The sequence below is a fragment of the Pangasianodon hypophthalmus genome, chromosome 20, assembly GCF_027358585.1.
Source record: "Pangasianodon hypophthalmus isolate fPanHyp1 chromosome 20, fPanHyp1.pri, whole genome shotgun sequence".
Classification (NCBI taxonomy): Eukaryota; Metazoa; Chordata; class Actinopteri; order Siluriformes; family Pangasiidae; genus Pangasianodon; species Pangasianodon hypophthalmus.
In genome coordinates this window covers 5,343,167-5,365,612 of record NC_069729.1, presented here as the reverse complement: position 1 = coordinate 5,365,612, position 22,446 = coordinate 5,343,167, and the positions used below count along the sequence as shown (strand labels likewise).

At 40.1% G+C, this 22,446-nt stretch overlaps 1 protein-coding gene across 2 annotated transcripts in view; it reads right to left on the bottom strand.

The window, feature by feature from the left end:
• Window positions 1-22,446, bottom strand: part of ptprga (protein tyrosine phosphatase receptor type Ga) — a 261,551-nt gene that overhangs the window by 38,806 nt on the left and 200,299 nt on the right. For both annotated transcript variants that reach the window (XM_053226914.1, XM_026935407.3), the window contains exons 7-9: window positions 21,767-21,924; window positions 13,632-13,812; window positions 3,975-4,159 (exon numbers count right to left, since the gene is read on the bottom strand). In XM_053226914.1, the coding sequence (XP_053082889.1) occupies window positions 3,975-4,159; window positions 13,632-13,812; window positions 21,767-21,924 (524 nt within the window). The remainder of the gene's footprint in view (window positions 1-3,974; window positions 4,160-13,631; window positions 13,813-21,766; window positions 21,925-22,446) is intronic.

The following is a 22,446-nucleotide window of genomic DNA, read 5'->3' as shown; positions in this document are numbered from 1 at the left end:
TGGGGAGAAGGCCTCCATGGCGCTTGTGATTTCATTACCGATCACGCAGAGGAAAGCTTAAGAAAGAAAAGAAAGAAAACATCTCTACCTCTCATCACCCTCGAGCAGGGAATCAGCAATCACGTCCCCTCATTAATTTCCACCCCCCCCACCCCCCACCCCCCCGATTGCTACAAAATAAATCCTCGTGCAGAGAGACGCTAAAACCCTGATGCTCTTCTTAAGTGCTTCAAGGCCTACAAATACTGCGTTAGTATTTCCAAATGCAGAACATCAAGGTCAGCTGCTCCTGCTGAGACCCTTTCCTCGCTAATGTCCAGAAATGTACTCGATAATCCGCAGCTGGACTGATTGAAGCTTTTTAGCTCTACAGAGGAGAGAGTACGCTTCGTTGGTTAATTACAGCAGCATCCAAATGACTACAGGTGTGGCCGCAGGTGGGAGTGGGTTATTGTGTACACACCTAATGTGCTACTTCAAAGATAACGGGGACAGAGAGAAGCAGGATGAATGCTGTATTAGCGCCTGAATGCCTATCAGGTCTGCATTATTCTAATTTATTCTATAGCAGCAGCAAATGAAAGATTAATGGCATCAAAGTGGAGCGGCTCAGCATAAGCAGCATTAAGTCATTGATCTGTGGTACAGTGGGAAGATATAATGTACATGTATATGAGATTAATACACAAATATACCTGCACACACACACACACACACACACACACACACACACAGAGTGAGCAGTGATCCTTGATATAGGCAACACAGACAATTTCAAAGAGCAGAACTTGCCAAGCTTGGCTTAAGCATCTTGAGTTCCTAAAACTCTCTCCTAAATGAAATCATGCCAAAGAGAAAAAGTAAAATGAATTTAAAATTGGCAACTGATTTAATCAAATAAAATCAGTTCAAGACTTCCAAGACTTTTCAAAGACATTTTTCACAACTTATGTGTCACATGATACTATTCTTACTACATATAGTTCTTAAAACTTTCCTGAACTGAAATAAGTTTGTCTTTTGTGCAATAACAAGTAAAGTTTCAGCATTTTAAAATCCCCAAAAAGTAAAAAGGGAGAATATTGCATTTAAAGATTACATTCTGACTACAGCTCACGAGCATCACAGACATTTTGACAGCCGGTATTTGATTTTAAACTAAACTGAGTAAGGTTTATGTCCATTTCACTAAGGCATGTAGCTATCTATTAACTTGATCAAAGCGTGTCGTTCACTGTGTGAGGAAATCACACTTAGCTAGCAAGGTTTTAGACACGTTTTTGCAGAATGACTGTTTTTACCTGAGCATTTGTTAAACTGGCTCCTTACCCAGCATGATCTTTGCTGGAAGACAGCCTAAGCAAGGTTACAAAGAAAGTAAAAATATCTCCATGTTATTTTGGTGAAATATATTTGTGGTTTTTTAATGTTGAGGTGTCAAAGTATGTTATTTGAGATTTTGATCAGAATTTGAGAATTTGTTATTTGAGAATTTGATCAGCGACATATGCCAAGTTTTCCTTGGCTGTTACACATATACACTATATTACCAAAAGTATTCGGTCACCCATCCAAATGATCAGAATCAGGTGTCCTAATCACTTGGCCTGGCCACAGGTGTATAAAATCAAGCACTTAGGCATGCAGACTGTTTTTACAAACATTTGTGAAAGAATGGGCCGCTCTCAGGAGCTCAGTGAATTCCAGCGTGGAACTGTCATAGGATGCCACCTGTGCAACAAAACCAGTCGTGAAATTTCCTCGCTCCTAAATATTCCACAGTCAACTGTCAGCTTTATCATAACAAAATGGAAGAGTTTGGGAACAACAGCAACTCAGCCACGAAGTGGTAGGCCACGTAAACTGACGGAGAGGGGTCAGCGGATGCTGAAGCGCATAGTGCAAAGAGGTCGTCGACTTTCTTCACAGTCAATTGCTACAGAGCTCCAAACTTCATGCGACCTTCAGATTAGCCCAAGTACAGTACGCAGAGAGCTTCATGGAATGGGTTTCCATGGCCGAGCAGCTGCATCCAAGCCACACATCACCAAGTGCAATGCAAAGCGTCGGATGCAGTGGTGTAAAGCACGCCACCACTGGACTCTAGAGCAGTGGAGACGCGTTCTCTGGAGTGATGAATCACGTTTTTCCATCTGGCAATCTGATGGACGAGTCTGGGTATGGAGGTTGCCAGGAGAACGGTACATTTCGGACTGCATTGTGCCGAGTGTGAAATTTGGTGGAGGAGGAATTATGGTGTGGGGTTGTTTTTCAGGAGTTGGGCTTGGCCCCTTAGTTCCAGTGAAAGGAACTTTGAATGCTTCAGGATACCAAAACATTTTGGACAATTCCATGCTCCCAACCTTGTGGGAACAGTTTGGAGCGGGCCCCTTCCTCTTCCAACATGACTGTGCACCAGTGCACAAAGCAAGGTCCATAAAGACATGGATGGCAGAGTCTGGTGTGGATGAACTTGACTGGCCTGCACAGAGTCCTGACCTGAACCCGATAGAACACCTTTGGGATGAATTAGAGCGGAGACTGAGAGCCAGGCCTTCTCGACCAACATCAATGTGTGACCTCACCAATGCGCTTTTGGAAGAATGGTCAAAAATTCCTATAAACACACTCCTCAAACTTGTGGACAGCCTTCCCAGAAGAGTTGAAGCTGTAATAGCTGCAAAAGGTGGACCGACATCATATTGAACCCTATGGGTTAGGAATGGGATGGCACTTAAGTTAATATGTGAGTCAAGGCAGGTGACCGAATACTTTTGGTAATATAGTGTACATATACATGGCAGCCGTTGTTCACTGACGGTAACCCTAATAAACAAAGCTTTTCACTGCTTCAGACAGATGGCACACACCAAACTAGAAGTCATTCATTTTCAGTGAAGACACACATCAGCACAGGCTCTCTGCTGGTGAGGAATTTTTGGATCTGATCAAGACTGTAGATATGTTGGAAAGTTATTCTACTAGACTGGAAGTGACCATGCAACTGGAAAATATGTGCAGGGACTGAGTTCTTAAATCTCACATATTCTTTATTGTTGCTTATATTTTGCTAACATATATGATACTTTGTTAATCGTCACGTCTTTCTTTACATGCATTTGGTTGTGGCAACCTAGCTGATGTTAGCTAGTTAGTATTACAGCAGTACATATATCTGTCAAAACTGTATACAGAATGTGAATGATCAACATTTTCATGTTCCATATTTTGTTTTTATGTGTGCTACAGATTTTAATAAATATATGGCTATTGTCAGCAATATACCATGTTCGTCTGAATGCAATATAACGACCACTTAGGGGGAGAATTACAACCGTCGTATCCAGAGGTCGTGTACAGTGAAAGGCTGCATTACTGACAGAAACATCCCTGAACTCTGTCAAAATAAATAATACACTTACTAACTGAGCAGAATTTCTTCTAAGCTCATAAAAAAGAATTTAATCTATGCTGGACTTTTGGTTAGGTCTCCTTTGCAAACAAGATTCTATCTCAGTAGGATTCTGCTGGTAAACTAAATGTAAAATAAAGAAATGACCGGAGTGAGGACTGAGATATGCTACAATACGCAATCTCAGGGACCTAACAGAGCAACCTTACACTTTTCCAGGCCCTCAGTTATATTTCAGGATCCACTTTCTCATTTTACAGACGACTGGAAAATTAGCATATGCATTTCAAACTTGATATGAATTAAATGAAATACACACAGGAACAGTTCTATTTCATCTTAACTATGCACATGTTGGTAATGCACATCCTGACACAACACATTTTAATTAATTCACTTGTATAACCTCTTTTGCAAAGTCTGTGTTTGCGAAGATAACGGAAAAAAGTTTCAGCTTTGTCCAATTGACTGTTCCTCACATTTCTCATTTTTATCCAATGAGGAAAATGAAATATTTTTTATTATTACGTTATTGCTTGACAAAATGAGCACTGTGGCTTACCAGTTTTTGGTCACTGCCTTTGACGTACGTCTCCTCGTACTCCTCGTCGTTTCGGGTCCAACTGTAGGAGATGAGGTAGCTGACAATGGGCGGGTCGTAGGTGATCTCGGGGCGGGACCATCGCACCACCAGGGCTGTTTTATTCAGAGGCTGAACTTGCATGTTGATGGGAGCGCTGCTGCAGGCTGCAGAGAGACAGAGAGAGAGTGAGAGAGAGAGAGAGAGAGAGAGTGTGTGAGAGAGAGAGAGAGAGAAGGGTGTTTAATAATGGCTGCTTTGATTCTGACACGGTGTCTATTTGCTGCTTTGAATGACAAAGAGATGAACAGAGAATGCGCGACAGAAAAGGTGTAGTGAGAGATAGTGATCATATGGAGAAAAAGAGAGTGTTGTAATTGTGTGAGTGTGAGTCATGGCTCCCCATGGCCTCATTGTCAATAATATAATCCACAAACTCATATATACCTGCCTGCAGGTCATTCATACTGCCAGTATGTTTGGTTTTTTGTGTGTTTGTGTGTGTGTGTGTGTGTGTGTGTGTGTCTGGACAAGTGAGACGTGTTGTTCTCCCTCAAACACTGATAAACAACAGTAAATGAGAGTGAGAGAGAGAGAGAAAATGGTGTACATTTGTGTGAGATGGTGATTATTGCTTCATCTGAGAAGAAAAAGCACAAATTATATAAGAAAATATAAAACACCAGCAGTTCATCTCTCTTACATGTCTCAAAAGGCTTTTAGCAGGTTTTAAATCCAAATAAGCTTTTTTAAAATTAATACAGTGAAAGAAGCATGGTGTAAACACTTGTGCTACCATAAGGCAATCTCACAATTTCACTTTTAATTAGAAATCCATTATGGTAACAAAGCATTACTGCTGAAATGTCCGCTATCCACCATCAACTCTGTATATTCTATCCTCTGCATAACAGTAATAAGACGTTACTCATGCTTGTGCATTTTATTTGGAACACTGAAAATTTTTTATTGTTTGTTTGTTGATGGTCAATGAAGCTTTGATTGTTGCCTTTAGTTCTGGAACAAATTTGCAATGATGTGTTTATGAGTGGAGCTCTGTGACTAATGTGTTTATTCACTATTATCATGCACAAGAGCTATATTTACCTGACATTGACACCCATGGGAGTTTGATAATTACATTTCTCCAAATTCAAATCCATTGGTCTCGGCTTTCTGTACCTTTTTCTAAAACCCACACTCAGGAAAGAGAAAATAATGTCTGGTTTCTTTCACTGGGAATGACAGGCACAGAGGCCACACCTCCTTCACTGGGAATGAAAGGCACAGAGGCCACACCTCCTTCACTGGGAAAGACAGGCACAGAGACCACACCTCCTTCACTGGGAAAGACAGGCACAGAGGCCACACTTTCTTCACTGGGACTGACAGGCACAGAGGTCACAACTCCTTCACTGGGACTGAAAGGCACAGAGGCTACACCTCCTTCACTGGGACTGAAAGGCACAGAGGCCACACCTCCTTCACTGGGACTGAAAGGCACAGAGGTCACAACTCCTTCACTGGGACTGAAAGGCACAGAGGCTACACCTCCTTCACTGGGACTGAAAGGCACAGAGGCCACACCTCCTTCACTGGGACTGAAAGGCAAACACAACAGTCACACCTTCACTGAGACTGACAGGCACAGAGACCTCTGACAGGCACAATAGTCATGTCTAGTTCACTGAGACTGACAACAAATGCCACGCCTCCTTCACTGGGACTGACAGGGGCAAATGCCACGCCTCCTTCACTGGGACTGACAGGGGCAAATGCCATGCCTCCTTCACTGGGACTGACGGAGGAAAATGCCACGCCTCCTTCACTGGGACTGACAGGGGCAAATGCCACACCCTCTTCAGTGGATAGAGGCCACTGACAGGCACAAATGTCATGTCTCCTTCACTGTGACAGACAGATTCAAAGGCCATGCCTTCTTCTCTGAGACTGACAGGAATAGAGGCCACGCCTTCTTCTCTGAGACTGACAGGCACAGAGGCCACACCTTTTTCTCTGAGACTGAGTAAACAAAGGCCATGCCTCCTTCATTAGTTCTGTTAGCCACAAGAGCAACATCTACTTCACTTAGACTGACGGGCACACCTTTTCCATTAGGACTGACAGGCACATTTGGACTGAGAGACACAGACACCCGGATCCATTCAGCAGCAAATTCCTTCAATAACCTTGATAAGCTTGATAACTAGTGGAGTTTCTCTTGGATCAAAAGACACCTGATATCAAGTAACCATTACATTTAATAGCTTATAGTGTAATTAGACACTCATTGGCAGTTTATTCGCTACACCCTCCTTGTATATACACTTGTTGGCCATTTTATCAAGTGAGTCTAACATCTTTGTAGGTGTACAACTACTAACTGTAGCCCATGTACTGCTATGCACATGTCTCTGCTCCTCTCTACTCCTTCCAGAAATAAAAAAGTCCCTTGGACCCCCTGTGAGCAGACACTATTTGGGTGGCGCGTCATTCAGTGACACGTTAAAATGAGTAGTGGTGCTGTCAATAGTGAGATAGAAATCAGCCCTCCAATCCAAACTATTCCAGCAACAGCAGTGCTGTGGTCAGAAAACAAAACTGGCAAAGGTGGACTAACAAGGCACTGGATTAAATAAGTGGCCAGTAAAAATAACACTGCTGTGTCTGATGTGATTTTACTCTCCCACTATTATTCTCTCCCACATTTGTTCACATAAATCCTCACTAAAGTCCTCACTGAGTGACCAGTAGATGGCTCTGTTTGACCAGAGTGCCCACCCCTTTCCCCTCTCTCTCTCTCTCTCTCTCTCTCTTTTTTGTGGATTGCGTCATGCCTTCCCCAAACCGTGCCTGCCTCCATGCCACCCCTCCTCTCCCCAGCTCTCTCAGATCACCATGGCCACCTTCTACACACACACACACACACACACACACACACACACACACACAGATCTCTTCCCTCTCTTCTTCCAATGCACCCACCACTCACCTACACACACACTCACACACACATACACACTCTCACCTACAGCCACAGGGGAACCACTGCATGCAAAACGATGCTAATTAAACTAATTCTACTGATACTTGTGATGTTGAAGAGGGTCCTATTACCAGCCCTAATGGAGGAGAGGGCTAATAAATATGCAGGCACAATCGCGCACTATAATGTCTATGGTAATGCATGAGATGACTTTCATTCGTAACATGCCTCAATGGTCATGATCCACCCACCCACACACCCACACTCACACACACACATCTATGACCTAGGAGCATCTGCAGTGTGTATTAGCAGAGGGTAGAACAGTGCACATCGTTTTGGTCAGGCACGATGAAAGCAAAGCTGTGTTGCTAACATTGACATTAGGAACATGTGCTGCTACACCTAGAAGTGCTATTGCTAATAGAAGATCATTAATGTTAATACAGAATGGAGCCTAACTTTGAGTGAATGTCTCAAAGCAAGTGAGCTAATTATGAGAGCTTCAATAGCTAGTGAGCTATATTAGAATTAAACTAGTAAAAGACTGACTTTTGCATTGTGTGTAGTAATACAGAGAGGAAGGGGAAGTTTGAGATGTTAGAGCGCAGAACTTTTCTATTAACAAGCAATCTTCCTTGGATTTAGCTCATACACACACACACACACACACACACATATAAAAAAAGAAGAACATTCGCTTAATGAGAGAAATAAAGAAAAGAAAGTTGTCAAAGTAGATCAGCTTAGCTAGCTAGCTACATCACATGCTAGCTACATTTCACCAAATGGTGGAAATGTGTTGCATGTTCATGTTTACATAGTGAAGATCTGAAATTAAAGCAATGTGGTGAAGATACTCAGATACGTTTATGTACTTAGATAAAGCCATAATAAAAAATAAAACAGTACTGGCTAGTAACGACTGAACATACAGTACATCATGCTAGCTTGTCACTTGGTCTCTGTTAGCTGCAATAACATTCTGAGGTAAAATATTCAGGTAAAGATGTATTTAACAGAGTAACAAGTAATAAACAAATTCAATAATTACAAATGTAATGTAAATGTAATGTATTATTAGCTGAATGCTAGTCATAAGGTAGGTCACAAATAAGAGCACAAACAAGCAGTAACCTCTACTATCCATAAAAAAGAGAATATTACAGCAGAACATTCATCTAATGCATATCACCAAATGTATTTTGTGCATTCACTGTTTGTGTGTACTCCATTTGAAATAATAAAGACAGAAATTGTTTTTACATCATGTAATCACATAAATCTAAATCTCGGCTGTAGTCTTGGTAATAATGTTATGTCAGAAAAGCCAGGTTTCCTGACACAGTAATGTAATTTAATGCTCGCTTGGCAGGGTGGATATTACACTTAAAGAACCTTTTCTTTCCAATATCAAAAGTAAAGACAATTCAGAAATACCAGAGGCAGTGGAAGAAGATACAATAACACCTCATATATTTATAATATATATTTATTAGCCTAGTTGCTATTTTCATTTTGGTGCTATGAGGGTTTTAGAGCCAAACAGTTTTTACTCTGGCACTATGTTTACATATGTGCTCTAATTTGATTCCAAGACAGAAACGAATGTTTAATGTTGAAGTGATTAGCATATTAGGTACTAGCATATGGTTACATAACACTGGGCTATATGTAACAGCTTTAATCTGTTGTTGTTTGGTAATGTTCACAAAATTGTGCTGAAAGGAAAATATCCCAAACAGCTAGGGCCAAAACATAAGCAAGAGCTTTGCCATGGTGTGCTAGCAGGTTAGCTAATGCTAAGATCCACACAACGTGTGCTTGACTACTGGGATTAGTGAAGGCTTTACTCGGAGCACTTAGACACGAATGTGGCTCCTTTCCTAATCCCCAAAACCTGCTGTAAACCGGGCCTGTGTGCAGACGTCCTGGTGCTCTAATGCATTGTGTTTTGGGGAGAATGAGTGTCCTCAGACTGATTGGTGTGTGTGGCATGAGAGCTGATGTTCGTGTTGCTCCAACCCCGTGAACAACAGGTTTTAACGGTGATAGATAAACACAGACAGCAGTAGTGTGGAAAGAACTGGGCTAAACAAGTGGATGCACATACACACACACACAACTGCAATAGAGAGCAGATGGTAACACAGAAAACAACAACAACAACAAAATAGAGAAACACAGGTTAGCATGAAGGTCCCTCAAATTTATTTTTTATCCTACTTGTCCTCGCCAGTCCAAAGTGGAGTGGGGTGCGTGCTGCGCAGCCAGCAGTCTTAGAAGACGCGCAAAAAGGCATTTAATAAAAAAGACCATTCCTGACCCTGCAGCTATTTGACCATAGTAGAGTGGTAGAAGATTAATGTGCACGTGTGTGTGTGAGTATGAGTGTGTTTTGGGGCAGAAAGCATGCTGGAGTGAAAACCTTGAACAGCCACATTCACTACACATCATAGTGGAGATGCAGCCAATTAGCAGAGGCCTTGAGGAAGTGATGCGAAGAGAACACTAAAGAAGTGGAGATCATCAGCATGCTGAGCGAACAAAGGAGAGAAAGGCAGAAAATATACATGATTGTAGGGCAGTTGTTTTTTTTTAAGATAAAGTGGTCAATATTGCACTCAATGCCTTTTTCATGTGATCCTTATGGCTTTATGTTCAGATGGAGTGGATACTGCTTCACTTTTGTTCCGCTTTGGATAAAAGTATTTGCCAGATTATTAAAACTGAAGTAGTCCTGCACTCAGACTGTACAATAATTCCACTGATTCTGATCTGACACAGATTGGTGTTTCACAAACAGTATTTGCATTTCTCTATAAATGGAATCTTTCTTTAAAAATTTAAAATAAATATTAAATATTGAATACATTTTAAATTAATAATTGATAAAATCTTAGTTGTTAAGGTATGCAGCTGTGAATATGATCATGCAAATCGAGACTCTGACACTGAAATGCTCCTTAGGTCGACCTGTGATAAATCTTGTTAGCTGTTATCTGGCTAGCTAGTTGTTTGTGATGGCAAGTTTCCATACTGCAAATTCTTGCACATTCATAGATCCTGGAATTTTTAAGGAAGTAAGAATTTTAGAGATCTTTAGTCCATTTTTAGTAGTTCTTAGGCATTAAACACTTCATTATTTTACATATATTATTTATAATAGTGTAAAAATAACATGTTCAGCGGTATTTTAAGGTGATGTTTCACTTTCACAGCTCTAGCCTTATTCAGTTTTAATAAAATCATTGCTGGAGTCTCTGTTTTAATAAAATCTTGTCAGCTTCTGGGGGTTCAGGCATCAAAAAGTGCCAATTCCTGGAAGGGCAGACACGCACAACGACTTTTAATATAATACATGGTTTTTATATGGCTTTTAATTTTTAATATATGGTTTGAAGTTGAAATATCACTTCAGTAGTGGTAATCAGACATGTGTATAGTTATCAGACATGGCTATAGACACTTGCATGTGCTCCATGACCACAGGCTGCTCTCTGTTTTCTGATCTGATGATATGCTTTGATATATAGCATGAGCGCTCTACTGCAGCCTCCAGGTCTCCCTTGATACGCCTCCATATATCCCTCCTTTACACCGCCAGCTTCTGAACTACCACCCCTTCATACCATCGCCCCCATTCTTCCTGAATCGCATCCAAAATGTTTTTGACATGCTGCCAAGATGAAACAATCACACAGCAAGGATAAAATAAGCTCCTTTTCCCTTTGCTTTTGTTCCTGAATTATTTCTGAGCACTGAACTTAATTCTGAGTCTGATTAGAGCCTCGAGGTAGCTCCGGGCCATATTGGTGTGTTTGGTCTGATTTTAAAGTGCTTTGTGGAAAATCTGGGTGAGCGCGAATAACTAGGCGGGGGAAACGGGCCTTAAGTTGAGTTCAAGCACGGGGACTGACACAAGATTGTGACCACCCACACTCTGATTAGTCTGATTTTGCACTGTAAAGAAAGACAAAAGAAAATACAAATTAATTATATGAATCAGACTCAAAGAGAGAGAGAGAACTTAAAGGAATATTTCAGAGTGTTTCATAACCTCCACCCCATCTTTAAGTGGGTTTTCCAACAACTGCCTTTCGACTTCCATTATAACTGAGTTTTGACAGAGAGAAGGTTTCGACCGTTATAATCACACACAAGCTAGTACTGATGCGACAAATTAGGCTGAAAAATGCTGAAGTATTCCTTTAAAAACAGAGAGGGAAATAAATCATAACACAGCAAGAAAATGGAGAAAGAAAAAAAATACAGTGTGTTTGAGGTGATGGACGGAGGAGCCGTGAGGGACCGAGCTATCGTTATCTCGCCATGAAGCGCCTGCAAGCAGCGAAAACGTGAGCAAACTACAAAGAACATGGATGCTTCTGTGAACCACATGCACACACAGAGTCAGTGTCTTTCATGTGCTTTATTCCTGTTTATATTATACTGATATACAGTCAGGTCCATAAGTATTTGGACAGTGACACAATTTTTGTAATTTTGCCTCTGTACACAACCACAATGGATTTGAAATGATGCGATCAACATGTCACTGAAGTGTAGACTTTCAGCTTTAATTCAAGCGGTTTAACAAAAATATTGCATTAACATTTTAGGAATTACAGCCATTGTTTACAGAGTCCTTCCATTTTCACAGGCTCAAAAGTAATTGGACAAACTAACATAATCATAAATATTAGGATTATTTTTAATACTTGGATGCCAATCCTTTGCAGTCAATGACTACCTGAAGTCTGGAACCCATGGACATCACCAAATGCTGAGTTTCCTCCCTTTAGATGCTTTGCCAGGCCTTTACTGCAGGTGCCTTCAAACGCTGCTGGTTTGTGGGTCTTTCTGCCTTCAGTTTTGTCTTCAGTAAGTGAAAAGCTTGCTCTATTGGGTTGAGGTCAGGTGACAGACTCGGCCATTTAAGAATATTCCATTTCTTTGCCTTAAGAAGCTCTTGGTTGCTTTCGTGGTACATTCTGGGTCATTATCCATCTATACTGTGAAGCGCTGTCCTATCAGTTTTGCAGCTTCTGACTGAATCTGAGCAGAAAATATAGCTCTATATACTTCAGAACTCATCCTGCTACTGCTATCAGCAGTCACATCATCAATAAACCCCAGTGACCCAGTTCCATTGGCAGCCATCATGCCCACGCCATAACACTGCCTCCACGTGTTTGGCAGATGACGTGGTATGCTTTGGCTCATGAGCCCTTCCTTTCCTTCTCCATACTCTTCTCTTCCCATCATTCTGGTACAAGGTAATCTTGCATCAGAACAGGGCAGGCTTTTTTTTTTTTTTTTTTTTTTTTTAAGCAAAGTTTAATCTGGCCTTTCTGTTCTTGAGTGTTACCAGTCGTTTGCATCTTGAGGTAACTGTCTGTATTTACATTCATGAAGGCGTCTCTTGATTGTAGACTTTGACAATGATACGCATACCTCCTCGAGAGTGTTCTTGACTTGGCTAGATGTTGTAAAGTTTTTTTTTGTTGTTGTTGCTGAGCTCGCCAGTGCATTCCTTCTTTTTAAGAATGTACCAAATTGTTGATTTGGCCACTCCTAAAGTTTCTGCTACCTCTCTGATAGGTCTGTATTGTTTTTTCAGTCTAATAATGGCCTCCTTCACTTGCATCGAGACCTCTTTGGACAGCATATTCAGAGTTCCCTTGAACAGCTACCAAATGCAAATTGAACACTTGGAATCAACTCCAAACCTTTTATCTCCTTAATTTGTCAAGAAATAATGAGGAAACAGCCCACATCTGGCCATTAAACTGCTTATCAGTCAATTGTCGAATTACTTTTGAGGCTGTGAAAATGGAGGGACTGTAAAAAATATCTGTAATTCCTAAACAGTTAGTGCAATTTTGTTAAAGTTGTTAAACCTCTTGAATTAAAGCTGAAAGTCTACACTTCAAACACATCTTGATTGCTTCATTTCAAATCCACTGTGGTGGCATACAGAGGCAAAATCCAGTGTCACTGTCCAAATGGACCTGACTGTATCTATCTATATCTATATCTATCTATCTACCTATCTATCTATATCTGTGTGTGTGTGTGTGTGTGTGTGTGTGTCCGTATATATACACCATTCCTTTTTCTGTGCTTTATTCCTGTTAATATGTTAAAGAAGTGTGTGTTTGAGCATACACATGTGTATGCATGTACACGCCTCATACTCTTAATATGTTATGGTGCATGGAGCCTCATTACTAGATGTGAATGCAGTTGTGTGTGTGTGTGTGTGTGTGCGCATGAGAGAGAGAGAAACAGAGAGAAAGAGAGAGCGTGAGAGTGAGTGTGTGTAGGTAGCATATGGTGTGCTGTTATGCACTCCATCTTAACCCAGCCAGTTTGCCTCTCTCTCTCTCCCTGCGTGACGGCAGTACACTCTCGCAGGAAAGGCACTGGACTGCAGCTTTTCAAGGGCAACGTGCCCGTACACACACACACACACACACACACACACACACACACACACTCCCTTGTCATTGAAGTGTTTGCTAGTTGTACCCAAACACACACTCTCTCCCGCTCTCTCTCTCTCTCCCTCTCTCTCTCTCTCTCTCTCACACACACACACACACACACACACACACACACACTGATACATCTCAGAGAAGTCATCACACCTTTGGAGGACTCAGTGCCGTAGGGATCAGTCAGATAGGGCAGCCAGGCGTCTTTGACGGCGGACTTGTACACTTCCCGGTTGTCCAGACTCTGCAGTGGGCGGACGTTATTCCGGAGGTATTCCACTGACTTCACATGGTCCTGCTGCTCGGTGGTGAAGATGGAGTAGAATGCCTCCAACTGTGTGAGAGACACAGACACAGAGACAGAGACAAGTTTGTCATCAAGGCTATGTTCACATGAAGAAGAAATTCTTGGCAATCTGAATAAATTCACTTTACCCTCGGAAATCTGCTGAACAGTTGTATTTTACAAATTTTTTTACATGCAAAGAGCAACATTTAATGTTAACATGCTTTCTCTCAGAGGGTAACAGTAGCTTCAGAAATCCAGAAAGCACTTAATGTTTTACGTCTCAACATCATCACATGCAGCTCGTCTCCTAAAATGGGAAACAGTCAGCGCAACATCAACTTCATGTTTTCATGCTCATCTGCTACTTTCTGTCATCTTTGAGTATATCGTATGATTCAATCCCATCAGTGGGATGATGCATTCAATCTCCACACTTTCACACTTTTTAAACTCCAACTTTTTGGACCTGTCACAGTCAGCAACTAAATAAAGATTTCAACTTTTCTAAAGCAGAATATTATAAACATGCATTGACAATGATCCAAAAGTATGCTGCGCTGACTACTTCTCAATTAGCAGATTAGCATTGTTGGGATGGAAATTGAACAAATTGTGTTGACATTGGCTAGATATTGGTGCGTGGGTGTGTGCGTGCTATCTAGGAAATCGTCCTCCAATCATCCTTACTCACTTTATTCTGCTCTGAAATATTTTTCCCATCCAACCTCACAATTATTTTAAATCTTTTAAAATGCATAACCAGCTTTGCTGCTCACTGGATTTTTTTTTTTTTTGCACCCACCATATTGCTCAGTATAGAAAACAAACAAGCATTCAATTTCGTAACAAATAAAACTCAATGCCAGTAGTGTCAACAGGGATGCCTCCTCCGCCAGCTAGTGCAATCCGTCTTGTTACTAAGTCTTATGCCTGAAATATTCTTTAAAATATTCTTCAAACAGGAAGGAAGCTATTGAAGAAAAACTATTTCAGACATTTGACCTTGATCCTGTTTGGATCAACTGCAAAATCTAATCAGTTCATCTGCTGGTTAAAATGATAATGCCAAATAAATCCAACAAACATTAAACAACTCATTCTTGAGATATTCTGCTAATGAGATCCCTGTACGGACAAACAGACAGCCTGAAAACATAATACCTCCATCACTTAGTCATGCAGGCAAAAAAAAAAAAAAATCCTATTTAAAAGTTTAAAGAAAGTTATTTATTTATTTATTTATTTATTTATTTATTTCATATTATTAAACATAATTCACTTTTTTTCTAATGGACAGAAATGCTTTAGAATTGGCCTAAATACATTTGATTTAGGGTTCATTTAAAACAGCTTTTCTTTCTTTCATTCTCATTTGCACCCGGTTTGTTAAATTTTGTTCTTTTTAAAAATCTTGCAGCAAAATTTGTAACACTAATATCTAAATTTTATCCTGGTCAGGATTGTGGTGGATCTGCAGTTTATTCCGGAAGATATCCTTGGCATGAGATGGGAATAGATCCATTGCAATGCACCATTAACACCTATTTATACACTCATTCACACCTAGAGGCAATACAGAGTAGCCAATCCACCGACCAGAGGAAACCAGAGAACCCAGAAAAAACCTCATGCTGACATGAGAACATGCAAAACTCTACAAAGACCACGACCTGAGTTCAGGATTGAACCAGAGTTCCTGCAGCTATGAGGCACTGATACCCAGTGTGCCACCCCAATATGATCAGTGTTTGGTAAATGATTCTGAAAATGTAATTACCAATTATATGACAAGATATTACTGTATAAACTGATTGATTTTGGATTTATTACACAAACTCTATATTAATACTTCTTAATACCAAACATAAAAGTGTCCCCTTACAAGCTGAAAGCTGATTAGAATAAGCACATGTCTGTTTAAGGAGCCACTTTCTCAGATAGCAGATGATTAAGACTTTAGGCACATATGGATCAGTTTTGGAAATGACAAGTGCATTGTGGGCCAAAAGTGGCACGAGCCATGTTTAAAGTTTTTACAATTAATGTGCCAGATGGAAAGTGTGGGCTTGTGCTGGCACCATTTGCAATTTGCTATGTTTCCACCTGAGACATTTGTTTCACAAATTTTATAAAAAACAAACAAAAAAAATCATTCTGTATTTTCATCAAGTATTTTTAGGTAGTGTGGTTTCATAAGAAGTAATTGCAATCATTATATAATACATTTGGCAATAATCTTTACTATGAACAGTTTAAATGAACAGAAAGAAAAGCTCACGTGTGGAGAGAAGACCAAAACTGGAGATATATCATTAACAGCTGTAATGAGAGCTATCAAGCGGTTTATGAGGACACTTTGTAAATTAAGAATTAATACACCATGATTAAAAAATGTAATTGAGTAATATCCATAGATTTATAACTATAATCTCATTGACACATTGCACACGGTCTGATTTTTTGTAACCAGATAAGGTCATGTAATCCAGATAACATGTAGTCTGTTAGTACCCAACATTGCCATTAACATATACTGGTGCGTGTGTGTGTGTGTGTGTGTGAGAATGAGAGTGAGAGAGAGAGAGAGAGAGAGAGAGAGGAGACAGGAGATATCTAGGAAATAAAATAGCTGTATCAGCACAGTAGGCATATGCGTGTGTGTGTGTGTGTGTGTGTGTGTGTGTGTGTGTGTATACCAGCGCTTGTAAGCATTGCCCTCTAACAGGCCTCCAGAGGCCGAATGGATATATAGATCAAATGAATCTCAGTCTGGGATTTATTCTCGCTAAATCCCCTTCCTCCCATCTTCTTTACTCATCTCGCACTCGTTCCTAAACGACTCCTCTCTCCTGAAGACCGAGCGAGTCAGAGAGCAGGTGTGAAAGAAGAGCATGGCCAGGTGGAGCACCAAACAGGCCATAACCATCAGACAAACCCACCTCCATCAGCACCAGCTGTCTACTACACTTCCTCTCTGTCCCTATAGCTCTCTTTATCACTCCATTCTTCTCTCTCTCTCTCTCTCTCTCTCTGTCTCGATAAAACTCTTTTTTTATTCATCAGTGAGATGGAGAGTAAGTGCAGAAAGAGACCTGGCTTGCTGACAGGGAACCTGTGACACGTTTTCACTGAAATGTTGTGTTATCAGATTCGGGAGTTTGGTAATGAACAGGGTAAAGTGGACAGTTTTACAGGTTGTATGTTATAATACTGCATTTATATTTCTAAGAGCCTGCTCAAAGCAAGTTTCATTAGCGCTAGCACTAGAATTAGCAATGTTACTCCTTTTTTAGCTCACCAGTAAAATAGATGTTGTGATATTTGTTATTTTGTTAATCTTTTCAACAATCCTCAAAACCCATTGCACTGTTCATGTCATTTTTTTAATGGTGGATATGAAAAGAATTTGCTCGAATTCTAGTCATGGTAATGAAATCCTCTTATGTCACCATTTTCTGTTTGAAGACCAAAAGTGATTTGATGATGGAACTGGACAAAAGGAATAATAGATGATTGTGTGTGTGCGTGTGTGTGTGTGTGTTGAGCTTCTTTATCCATTGCTCGGTCCCTAGATCTCAATTTAGCATCCTTATCAAGCCAAGAACAGTTGATCTCACATATAGGTTTGTTTTTCTTTTTCACTTGTGAGGACTTTCCATTGACACAATTATTAATGCAGCTAATTAATGTAACCTCAGTAACCAAAACAAAACCCTTTGGCACTTTTAGTCTTTTAGTTTAATTAAAAAAAGTGTTTTCCTTGTAAGGACAAGCCAAATGTCTCCACAATGTCAAAATTGTCAGAGGTTAATATCTTTGCAAGGACATTTGACCCCCACCAAGATATAAATACAAGTTATAGCTCCTCTAACCTTGTGTCCATATGTGGCTATAAGAGACAGTCTCCTAATCACAACCTGGAAGTCTGTAATATGGGCGAAACCTCTGAGGTAAACAGCTTAGTGCAACAATAATCCTGAAAATCTGTGTATGAAGCAAAAAAAGTGAAATAATCCCTGATGAGAAGCCACACCATACACCTGCCCTGCACACAACACAGATTTGAGTGCATGTCACAATATTCATATATAAGTGTGTGTGTGTGTGTGTGTGTGTGTGTGTATATACGTGAGTGTGAGTGTGTGCAGCTGGTATGCGACATGTACCAGACAGACCTGTGTGAAGAGACAAGGCATCGATCTGCGCTAAAAGTACCTCTGAGCTACGCCTGTCGCTCGCTGTGACCTACTTCCCCGACTCATCAGCAACAAAGGAGAGAGGAAAATAGGGAGCGCAAAAAACAGTGAGAACAGAGAGGCAGCACAGTCGTCGACATCTTCTACAGCTGCTTTTATTTGTTTCTTTCAAACCAAATCACAGGAGGAAACGAGAGGACAAAAGCTCTTCCAGTGTCAATCGCTTAAAATGACCTCCTAATGGCCACTAACTGGAGGAAAAAAGATGGAAAAAAATCTTGCCTTGTCATGAAAGGCTGTGAGCCTGCCCAAGTCAAAGACTCTTTCACCATTTCCTTTATCTCTGTGTGTCTTGTATATAAAATGAAATAAATGTAAAACTAAATAAAATTCTCCCTCTTATAAAAATTCCTTAGAGTCAACAAAAGAGTTATGACTATAACAGCAAAAGATTTTGGTGCTGAATAATAATTCCTGTAAACAGTCATATTATATGACTTCACAATTATCTGTTATACTGAATGATATTTCAGTGACTTCTTTAAATCCATTTTATTATGTATTTTTGACATATTTTTAAACATAAGTAATAAAATTGTACAGAAAACACCCAGATAGCCAATTACATTTCTTTTAAAACAATATCCTAGGGTAGCATTAACGTTATCTTGCTGTGATTTTAAACATGCTCGATATAAGATTTTAGAATTTCATACTTTCTGGTAAAAAAAAAAGAAAAAATGCAAGAAAATTTGGAATGTGGGCCAAGTATTTACAACTTAGAGGATATAATTACATGCTGTGTTTCCTCAATACAAAGAATAAAAAACTTTATTGGGCACATCAGTGTGACTGAGACTGTGATGAGTAGCAGGTGAAAATGCAAACATCTCTCGGTTGTTCTGGTGTGATCTAATAGCACACTGCTGCATAGGTGTGTAACTCAAGGCTTTGCAAATATCAGCGACCAACAGTCATGAAATAACCAGATAATCAGATAATGTTTTGTCATTTCTGAAATGACCAAGTTATTTACCTAAACTGCGTATTTTGTTCTCTAGCTTGTTAAACATGTTATCTCGATAGTTAGCACATCTGAGCTCAAGCTCAGAGCAATACCGCACAGGTCAGAGCAGACACCTCGGATGTTTCATGCTGCTTTCAACTATAGCTCGTCACTCAGATTAGGAAAAACCAAAGACAGCAGCTCCTCAACTTGGAATTCTTACTTGAAAAGTCAGCAAAGTCTCCTCAATCCCAAGGTTGGCAAGTGACATCAAATCAACATGGCTGCTCACGGCATCAACAGTAAACAAAAAAGTTTTTTTTTTTACATTTTAAATTACATAATTCTGAGTTCTGACTTCCCACTTCCGAATTAAGTCAAACACCGCATTATTATCACTATTCACAACGGGGTAAGGATACAAACTACAGCAAGGGTAAACTCTTTCAGTAGCTTCCAACCAAATTAGAGAACAAATAAATGTTCTGCAAGGAAAATCTCGTGAATCCATTTACCTCTCATAGTAACATATACTCAAACTTCTCTTTTGCCTGATGTTGATGATTGACATATCTGAGCTGGTGTGTGATATATTTGTGCATATTTTCAACCACTTCTGACTCAATTTCTCTGACACACAGCACTGAATGTGAATGACTATTACAGGATTGTCTCACAGCTGCTCAGGAATATCCTATTATAGCGTATTCTTTTGTCCTGTGACTCAATAATCTTTTTTTTTTTTTTAATTTTTAAACAACAACAACAACAACAACAACAACATCATATGATTGTTGTTAATGTCAATCCTATGACTGTAGCTAATTAAAACATTCAAGTGAATGCAAAGGGAAGTGTAAATATAGACCTGGCCTAAACCATTATTTATGCGTGTTATCACAGTTACAAACTTATATATGAATAAATTTTAGACCAGATCTATGTAAGAGACATTTCAATGGCATTTATTTTTAATACATTTACTCTGTACTCTTTCTATTGTCTCAGTTTCGTCCTCTCCTTCTCCCTCTCACTGTCACTAGCTGTCCAGCTGATAGACTGATTCTATCTTTTCTCCTTTCCAAGGATGAGTGTGTGATGCTGGACCGCCCCAGTAGCCTCCTCCTCCTCCTCCTCCTCGCCGTGCCTCTGCCTTCCTCGCCGTGCTCACACAAATCAGCTTAATTCGTCATCCACACTTGGCCTGCTTTCGTCGCGCTCCCTAAGCAAACTCATTTCAGCTCATTAGGGTTTAAGCCAAACACTCTCCATACCGGAGAGGAGGGGGCAGAGGAGGAGGGGAGGGGGCAGAGGAGGAGAGGAGGGTGGTGGATGGGTGGGTGGAGGCCCCGGGTCGTCTAGTTAACGCACCGTCACACAGCTTCCTTCGGCTGTTTGTTTCCATTATTGCAGAGCGGTGTACAGCTCACTATGTGAGCTGCCTGCGTCAATTAACAAGTGCAGGAGTATGGGATTATCTACCAACTTGCATTTTATGTACGTCCTTGATGTGGATGCGAGGAGCTCACTGGAGAGAATTGAACGAGCGAGAGATAAAGAGAGAAAGAGTAGCAGATGAAAGAGAATGAAATGAGTTCGAGAATGAGTTTGAGATTGTGTTTGTGATCGTAGATAATTAGAAAGATCCACAGTACAGACTGGCTCTTATTCTTAAGTGCTATTCATTTCGTAAGGCATTTACTACCCTGCATAATTTTGTTGCAACCTCAGCTAATACACCTAATGTAGTAAGATAAGTAAGGTTTGTGTAATAGGTGTTGGAAACAATAACCATCAGTACAGCACATTTGGGTTAAATCTGTGTTAGACACCTTTTTTCTGCATACACACATTCTTATTATCCAGTATGAATCCTAACTTAAATGATCTGTCCTTTAATATACTTTTGACACTCTTTTCACGCATCAAAATCTAACAACTGGTGAGCCAGGCTGCCGCTGCAAAAGACAATCATACTCAGACTTTTTTTTTCCATTTATGAGAGCCTAATTTTGTGAACATCCCAGTTTGCCTAATGACCCCTTCACACTTACATTTTAGCTGACATCTTAAATTCCTGTCAACTACTAGCTGCTTTGCTTCAAAATCTAACAACTGGGGGCCAGCCAGGAGTGACTAAAGAAAAAATCATACTCAGATTTTTTCAGCTTATGAGAGCCTAATTTTGTGAACATCTCTGCTGAATACAAAAATGACCCCTCCACATAATTTGTCTTAAATTCTTGCCAATTACAGGCTGGCTCACTTCAAAATCTAACTGGTGAGCCAACCCAGAGCAGCAAAAGAAAAATCAAACTCAGACTTTTTTCAGGTTATGAAAGCCTAATTTTGTGAACATCTCTCTTTGCTGAATGACCCCTTTTGAAAGTTGAAATTCTTGTCAGCTACTAGTTTCATTTGTTGTTTGGTACTCTTGGATGGCTGGCTTCAAAATCTAACAACTGTCAAACCAGCCAGGGGCTGCAAAAGACAAATCAAACTCAGGTGTTTTTCAGCTTATGAGAGCCTGTTTTTATGAACATACATTCAGAAATAACCCCTCCACATCAGATATTTCTTTATATTTTGCAGCTCCTGGCTGGCTCACTTCAAAATCTAACAACTGGTGAGCCAGCCAGGAGTTGCAAAATATGAAGAAATATACGGGTTAAAAAAATACGGGTTATTTCTGTATGTATGTTCATAAAAACAGGCTCTCATAAGCTGAAAAACACCTGAGTTTGATTTGTGTATTTTACAGACAAAAATATTTTCATGTTGCAAATGACACACTCACCTGTCTGTAGGACAGGAAGACGGGCCGGCTGAAGACGATCCACTCCACTACTTTACTGCAGGGTGGAGTAGTGAGAGAGCCAACATACCGGTAATAACTCCCAATAGAGGACGGCAACAGGTCCCTCAGAACGAAAGGCTCCAGAAATGTCTCTTTCTCTGAGAAGGAGTAAGAAAAGTGAAATCAGTGAAACTATGTAATGAAGAAGGCATAATATATTGTAAATATACATTCATCCATAGCATCTAGGTTGTATACATTGGCTATATATTGGAAGACAGAAAAAAAAGCACTGCTTTAACAACAACAGTAGATGGTGAAAATCTTCTGAGTTAGTACACAAAATGTTTCAAGGAACAGGATGTTTCAGAGCAGGAACCACACTACTGAAGCTGAAGTAACAACCTGTGATAATGTATGCATATTTTAATATTGTGTTGTATAGAGCCAAGCCTTAGTTTCCCATTTTCCTGCCTTAACAATCCTAATTCAACGCATGCAGGGATTTGATAAGCAGATGATGCATTAACCTTTCTTATCTAACATGAGCACTAGGCTCAGTGACACTTTTTTTTTTTTGCAAGATTTATTTAGTATAAAACTCTTTGGGATGCTTCGACTTCCTTGTGAACCACAGGACTGGAAACTTATTTGCATACATTATACAGAGTTCCTACATT